General features: G+C 44.7%; 1 protein-coding gene across 1 annotated transcript in view; it reads right to left on the bottom strand.

Moving 5' to 3' along the window:
* Positions 1–1,972: 1,972 nt before the first annotated feature.
* Positions 1,973–7,749, bottom strand: part of LOC144278420 (beta-galactosidase-1-like protein 2) — a 49,968-nt gene continuing 44,191 nt past the window's right edge. The window contains exons 17-19 of the mRNA XM_077839697.1: positions 4,969–5,083; positions 3,107–3,223; positions 1,973–2,591 (exon numbers count right to left, since the gene is read on the bottom strand). Coding sequence (XP_077695823.1) covers positions 2,505–2,591; positions 3,107–3,223; positions 4,969–5,083 — 319 coding nt within the window. The 3' untranslated portion in view covers positions 1,973–2,504. The remainder of the gene's footprint in view (positions 2,592–3,106; positions 3,224–4,968; positions 5,084–7,749) is intronic.

Below are 7,749 nucleotides of genomic sequence, written 5' to 3'. Positions count from 1 at the left end.
CTATTACTGGTGTGCTCTATAGCTCCCCTGACAGTGTCTCACTGTTACACCAACACCTGACTCCACAAAGGGTGGAGTGAAAAGAAATAATCTGAACAAAATAACCCAAACAACTTCAAATACCTGAAACCATTGTGGTGCAAAGCTTCTTCCTGCAGGAGAAAGGTACTTGGGTGGGGTTTTTTGACTGTTCTGTGTAAGGTGGTGAAGCACAGTCTCTATGGTGATGCTTCTGTGTCTGAGATGCTGACACACACACACAAAAGGAAGTTAAATCAGTTCCCGTCCACCCCCTTTTAAAAATGGTTTTCCTAGATTGCTGCTTAGGTCTGGTAAGACTAAAAAAATCTAATCAATCTCCCATTCTTTTGGAAAAGTCTGAAGCACAATTTTACATGTGAATTAAGGGAAAAATGTAATTCTGTAAAGAGACTCACTTATTTTTTTAACCCTTAACAGTATAAAAAAATACATGTAGAATATTTCTTGCAGAGTATTAGCTTCAGTGGGCAGAAATCACTCATTGGACTAATGCCAAATCTATATTTCCTAATATTTAAAAAAAAATTGTTTGTTGTATTTATCAAAACTATCACTGGGGAAAAAAGTTACCTTCTTTAGCTGATAAGGTTCTTTAGTTTCCAATCATGGAAGCCTTGCTACATAGCTTCTGTGAAAACCTTCCTTTGTATTCAATGGCTGAAATCCAAACTGGATAGCAATGATTTTATGCAACTGGTATCCACTTGCATTTTGGGAACAGCCATTGTTAGCTCATGTTAAACAGTGGTGCTCTGCATCAAAGCAGGTTTATTCCACTATTATTCAAGCCTCCCAAGTGCAGCCCTCAGGCTGTGAACAAAGAGGTATTTTCAAAAGGGATACAAAGTTTTCATGATATTCAAGTTGTTTTCAACTGATGTCCTAGCTGCATGTCTGTTTGTTTATTCTAATAACCCTGCTGGATTGCAGCCTTCCATTCTCTGTAGGGAAAAACTCCTGGTGAAATGCAAAGGACTAAGTCCTACAGACAACCCTGCAAATACAAATATGCTCCACTCTCCTCAGAAAGTCAGCTACAGGAGCCAGGCCTTTCCAGGTGGTGTGGCGGTTATTGCCAGGAAAGCTGAGCTACAGATGCTGCGGCGAGACAGGCACTGATTGGGACGGAGGATGGAGTGTATTACAGCTGCACTGTCTGTTCTCAGTTTTAATTGAACTGTATTTAATTTGTTAAATAAAATTAAATATGGTTTTTAATGGTTAAAATTCCCTTGAAATTGATTGTTACTGCCATTGCCAGGTGGTTATGGTAGTGAGGTCTTACTGCTCTATCTAAATGGGGTTAAACTGCTCCCATAAGTACTGACCTGACTCCTCTAGGTCAGAGGACATGTTGGTTGCAGGAGAGATGAGCAGCTCTTGGACACAGCCAATTCTACACTGACAGCTACAGCATGGGAGTTTGAGGGTATTTAAACCATCTTCCTGTACCTTAAGTGGGAAAAAGAAGGTGAGCAGGTTTTCAGAGTTAGCAATGGCTCTTTTCAATATCTGAAATATTGCATTGAACATTTCTGCAACATATGACCTATCAAACAGGGAACCCATCTGGAGATTGTCAGGGTGGGGAGTTATAACATAATCCCCACCCTGCTTCTTTCCCAGGATCCCTTATTCCGTTTATATCAGTTTTAAAAATCTGGGTCCTGTTCACACATAGGAGGACATTTTTCTCCTTTCAAGGCTAAATAATGCTAACCTTACTTATGCACCTTTCCCCCTGAGGTCAATGGGGAGCTGTGGGCATGTGGCTAAGTAATACACAGACTGTAAAGCAGTGGGCTCCTTATCCATTCCCCCTTCTGAACCTGCTCTTTGGAAGGTTCATAATTTGCCTGAACTGGAACCTTAGGTTGACACAACAGTCCTGCTCTGGCGGAGCTGACAGAGGAGAAACACAGGTAACATTAGAAATTGTTTGGGTCTTTTTTCCACAGAAGAGAACCTTAGAATATTAAAAATTAACTGTTAACATCCAATCAGGATTCCAAAAACTGAACAAAGCAAGCCCCTTCTCTACACAAAAAGGCTGTTTCAATTCTGCCTGAAAGCTCAGCACAGCATTCCTATGTATCCCAGGAATTCTCTCCCCTTTTAATCAATCAAGAGATGCCCCCATGGAGTGCGTTAATCTCGGGCAGGGGCTGGGCTCAGCTCAGATAGTTCCCTCCCGCACAACACCCTATTTTACTCCTTATCCCTGGATTGTCCATTACATCACAGGCACTGATCCAATCTGGAGAGCTCGATGTCCTGGGAGAAATTGATGGACTCACCTCTCAGGGTGCTCCAAGTCTATCTCCTAAACTTGTTGCCAGGGAGCAAATCCTTTACACTGGTCTAACAGAAATTAACAAACCAGTCTGTACTTGGACTGATGCGTCCCCACACATACACCAAGGAATATCCAAGATGAACCCAACGGGAGGCAGTTCTCCTACTCAGTCCATATAGTGGGTCCTTCCTAGATAAGGCATATCTACAGACTGTATGATCCGGCCTGCAGTGCGCTCTTCAAAAACGATAATCTAGGGAATAAAGAGATTAGGGGTGGGAGGCGGGAAATCCCTTTAAAATGACAATCACTGCTCTTTCCAATGGGGAAATATTTTGGGACTTGAAGATCAAGCCTGAGTTTTGGGGGAGGATGCTCCCATTGAAGGGAATGTCATCAGTATACCACCCCACTGGTCCCAGTACGTACCAAACTCCCATCACTTGACATCCTGGGCTGTATTAAGACTTCACAGCAGTGAAGAGTAAACACCAATCCCAAGTCAGGTGGTCTTGCTTTTTATTTAAGTTATGCTGCCCTTCAAATTCTATATACAATACTGATCCAAAGTCAGTGTTCACCACAGTGCCTTTCTTTTACTGATAGCCAAGGAATGGTGCTGCTCTAACTTGAATCTCAACCTCAGAAAGAGCTACCCCCCATGCTTTGCAGAGTCAGATTAAGGTGAGTTTTTAAGGCACTGAGCGTTCCTAGCTAGCCTTAGACAGACGTGAGTCAGATAAGCATGTTTAATAGAGAGCCTCTCACCTCATTGTTCCCAGGCTGCAGCCAAGTTGCAGGGAGGTAGAGTGTTTCCTGGGGTCCGATTTTCCAGTAGCGTCCTAGGTTCTCTCCATTGACAAACACAACTCCTTTTTCCCAACCCTACAAGAAAGATAGCAGAGCAGGGTTACTGAAGCAATTGCTCTCGGCCACTAAGACCCTAGTGTTCTTTCAGGCCACCTGCTGCTAGACATCCCTCTTCTGCTCTTAAAGCAAGTTGTTCAGACAGATTTTAAACCCCTCATATTCCACTCCAATCCTGCCACTAATGTACCTTCTTACCTGAGGAGGTCTGTCCCCAAGCCCGATCTGCCAAGGGCAGTGGCCAAAAACCAAATGGCTTGCTTTGCAGTAGTAGCTAGAGGCCCTCGTCAGGAATCGGGACCCCCTGTGCTAGGTGGTGTTCGTAGCCTCCATTACTACAGTAACTCTCAATCTTTGGGATATTTATTCTCAAGACTCCTGGGAGTTCGTTCCCCGTCTACAAAACTGTGACGAGACACAGTGAGAGTAAATGATTTGCCCACAGTAATATAGGAATGCTGTGAGACAGCAGGGAAATGAACCTGCTCTTTCCAAATCCGAGGTTAGTGTAATAATTACCGGACCATTCTCCCTCTTACAATTTGAGCAATTTTACGAATAAGTCAATACTGCTGCCCTCATCGGTGTCGCATCTGAGGGCCTTCCAAGAGAACATGAAAGCACTGAGACTAACCTCTATCATGTCTGGTTCGCTCTCTCATCCTCCCCAGGGGTTTTGTACTCCTGTTGGTATTGCAGTGCCAACACCGCTGAGGGAGAGTAAGCTGGTGCATCAACAAGAGAATCGCTACTTGGGTCCATTGGCAGTGGAACTTTTGCCTTCAGTTACCCCTGTGCAACCGCACGAATGATAATGAGGCTGGAGATGTACAACTTTGGTAATGAGGTGCTGGGGGCCACCATCTAAGTGCAAAGGGAGTTAGGGCAATTCCCCTGCCTCTGCTAGTCACCTGCTCTCTGGCTCCTGTCAAGTCATTTCTGCTGGAGATGAGTTAGCCCTGAGGCTCAAAGTAATACTTCTAAAGGCAAATGCTAAACTCTTCTAGCTTTGCTCTTCTGAATGGGCCAGATTACAACAACAAATAGCAGGTTTATTAAAAAAACTGAACAAACCAATCGCCCTTCCCAAGGAAAAATATCATCTCCTTCAGAGCCTCTTTGAGGTCTTCCCCTACCATTACACCTGCACCCTTTTCACGCAATGCCTGTTCATCATCATGCTATAACTATCTATATATTTTGTCTTGTAAACTACACTGAGACCTGAAGAACAGAGATTGCACTGGGGGACTGAAATAAAATCTAAGAGGAAGGAGTTCAAGATTTTAACAATACACACAGCACTTCCTCTTCAGTGCTGTACACAGATAGCGCCACTCTCAGACCCCATGTCCGAAGGTTCCACAGCACTGTCCCTTTTACAGATAGCACAGAGAAGGGAAATGACTTGACTCAGGTACTCAGAGGTTTGTGCTCACAGCCACTAACCCTTTGCTACCTGAAGAGGAACAGCACCTAATTTATGTAAAGCTGGGCTCATTACTAGCTCTGCCAGGATGCCGTTAGAGGGGCAGGCCAGAATCACCCACGTTTGTCTCAGCAGGGCCTGTGATGGTGGAGGCTGTGTTTAACTGAACATGCCAGCTGGCAGTTTTAGGAGCAGACTTCTATGCAGCCTGCATGGGTGGCCTGCTTTACCACAGACCCATGAAGAGTGCTATGTGGTGCTGCCACTGGAGTGGTTATGCCAGGGTCTCTCTCCAGCCATATGAAAAAAACCAGACAATAACTGAGCGACTCACCTCGAGTTTCAGGAAAGTGTCCTGAGGCAGATACTGCACTTGCAGGTTTCCTTGGAAGAATGCAGGACCCACGGCGTAATCCGGGATAGTACTCCAAGCAGTTAGACCTCGCAAGCTGTGAGAGAAAGACAAACACGGTTAACAAAAGGAGAGCAACTTCCGGAGAGGAGCTATTCATGGGCCCAGGGCAGGCCTTAGGATCACTTCAAACAGGAGGCCACCCTAGGGGACCATTTGTTTTGTTACAGTGAAGTAGCTATTCACTTTCCTGCCTGAAATGCGCAGCAGTTGCTGCCCACTGGCACTGGTTTAGGGACAAATACTCAGCATGGGGACATGGTTGTTCATTCAAGGCAGGCACCTCCTTACTTCCAAGTTAATCCCCTGGTGAGAGAGATCTTGGCCTTCACCTTTCTCTGTCAGCAAGGTGAAGGTCTCCACTGTGAATGCAGTGAGACGTGCTGCTACTGCTCTCTCTCTGCTTTGCTAGAAGTGAAAATCCCTGCTTCAAACTCACTCATTTCTCATCTCACCAACCACACTGGCTACCAACCTGTCTCCTGGTGCATCCAAGGTGCTAATCTTAAACTACGGAGATCTATCTCGGGTATTGCTGGAGTGCCCGCCACACACCCAAGGTGTTGTCGTAGCAGCAGAAAACAGATGGGATACTGACAGACCCCTGATTTGTACTCTGCATAGGCAAGTAGTTAGGGACAGTGCATTCTTAGTGTATGTCTACACTGCCCCCCGCAAAAGTGTTCTGAACTCAGGTTACAATGGTAGTGAAGGCATGGCAACTCAGCTTTTAACCTGGTTCAAGAGCCTGGGGCAGAACTTGAGTGGCTAATGTGACTAAGAAGCTGTGTTAGCATGTCTTCAGTTCTCTTTGAATCCATTAGCTAATGATGGTTAGTTAACTCAAGGGAAGAACACACACTATGCTGATGGGCTCATGGCTCTGGAAACTCTTCCTCCATTGGTCTGACCAAGCTAGAGCCACTTTCAGGGTATGCTCAGAGGCTCGTACCTGCGCCCTGAGTAAGTGGCATGAGAGGGCATGAGTTTCTTCTGAGGCTTAGGAGTTTAAGTTGACTTTGATCCGGTTCTGCTCTCTATTTTGTAGCATGTTTTTAAAAAGACTATAAACATGCCCGGAGGCTAGTGATATGAAGCAAAACACGAGGCCCTGTGATCTAACAGACACTTCCCTGGGAAAAGCTGTTCAGGCTTCACTGCTTCAAAAAAAAAAAGAAAAAAGAATATGCTGGAGGTGAGGCTGCACACTCAAGACTTGTCTATACCCAGAAAATACTGGCTTTACTAGACTGCTCCTCTTAGTGGCACCTGCCCCTAGTGCAGATGCACTCAAAGGTACTTTCTAGCAGTGTAACTTATTTCCCCTTCCTGTACAAGTAGAGATGCCAGTATAAAAAGCACCTTTTATACAGATATAAACTCCACACCTGGGGTTGTACCAGTATAACTACTGGTAAGAGAGTCATATCCTTAATCAAAATAGTTTACCAGTACAAAACCAGTGTATAGACCAGACCTCACTTCAGCCTTCACTCTGCTCCCTTGTGCACAGGCATCACGAGACTGGCTTTAATGTCTCCAGCACAATCTAGCCTGATGCTGAACACTTTACCAGCTGGCCTCAGGTACTGAGACAAAGTGTCGTATGGAAACTCTGCCCTGCCCCCCCCCCCCCCAGTTTATCGAGTCTGCTGGAGTCCTTCCTCAATCCCTTCCCTTTTTGGGCAAACCTTCCCAGGTGTTTATCTAGACTTCTCTCAACAGAACTCCAGTTCAGAAAAGCACTTCAGCATGCTAGATTAGCCACATAATCTTGTGCTGCCCAGGTACGTGTTACAAGCCTAGGTTTTATAACACAACAAAGCAAAAACCACCACGCACCTACAGTACTGCACAATTTTCAAAGGCTCGTAACTCAGTGAAATCAAAAACAACTTCTGGACCAAGGAAGGGCACTTCAGAGAGGGCTAGCTGCAGGCTACATTTCACCTTTTGGACCCCATTATTTGCATGACAGAGCTGTTTAAAAGTTTTCTCCAGCATTCAAGTTTTCTCGGGGTTTCTTTTTAAGTGTACACATACTCAAAACTGCTGAACCATTTCAGTTCCTCCTGCTTCATACTTCACCTGACCTTGATTATTTTGGGGGACACACACAAATACTGGGAAAATTCTGCCAAATCGATAGTTTCAAAAAAGAAATAAACTTATGAGCAACTGAAAACAGGGATTAGAGCAGCAGCTGTGTTAGTCTGTATTTGCAAAAAGAAAAGGAGTACTTGTGGCACCTTAGAGACTAACAAATTTATTTGAGCATAAGCTTTCCTGAGCTACAGCTCATTTCATCGGATGCATTTGAACGCATCCGATGAAGTGAGCTGTAGCTCACGAAAGCTTATGCTCAAATAAATTGGTTAGTCTCTAAGGTGCCACAAGTACTCCTTTTCTTTTTGAAAATGGAGTGAGCATAGACAGAGCCAGGCAACCTTAACTATAATGGTGGCTGCAATTCCTCTCAGACTAATATTTTATATCTGTACAGCACCCTTCAACTCAACAATTTCTGAAGTGCTTGACCAGTTGTTAATTTAAAAAACCCTGCATCACCTGTCACCATAATGAAGCCATCTCTGGGGAGAAACACAGCAAGTGTAACAATAATTTGCAGCACACAAGGTCCTTCCCTCCAGTTCTTGAACCAAAACTCATTTGCCTGGAGAGCACACTACAAACCTATTTGCT

This window comes from Eretmochelys imbricata, chromosome 22, assembly GCF_965152235.1.
Source record: "Eretmochelys imbricata isolate rEreImb1 chromosome 22, rEreImb1.hap1, whole genome shotgun sequence".
In the NCBI taxonomy this organism is placed as follows: domain Eukaryota; kingdom Metazoa; phylum Chordata; order Testudines; family Cheloniidae; genus Eretmochelys; species Eretmochelys imbricata.
This window is presented reverse-complemented; position numbering and strand designations above follow the sequence as displayed.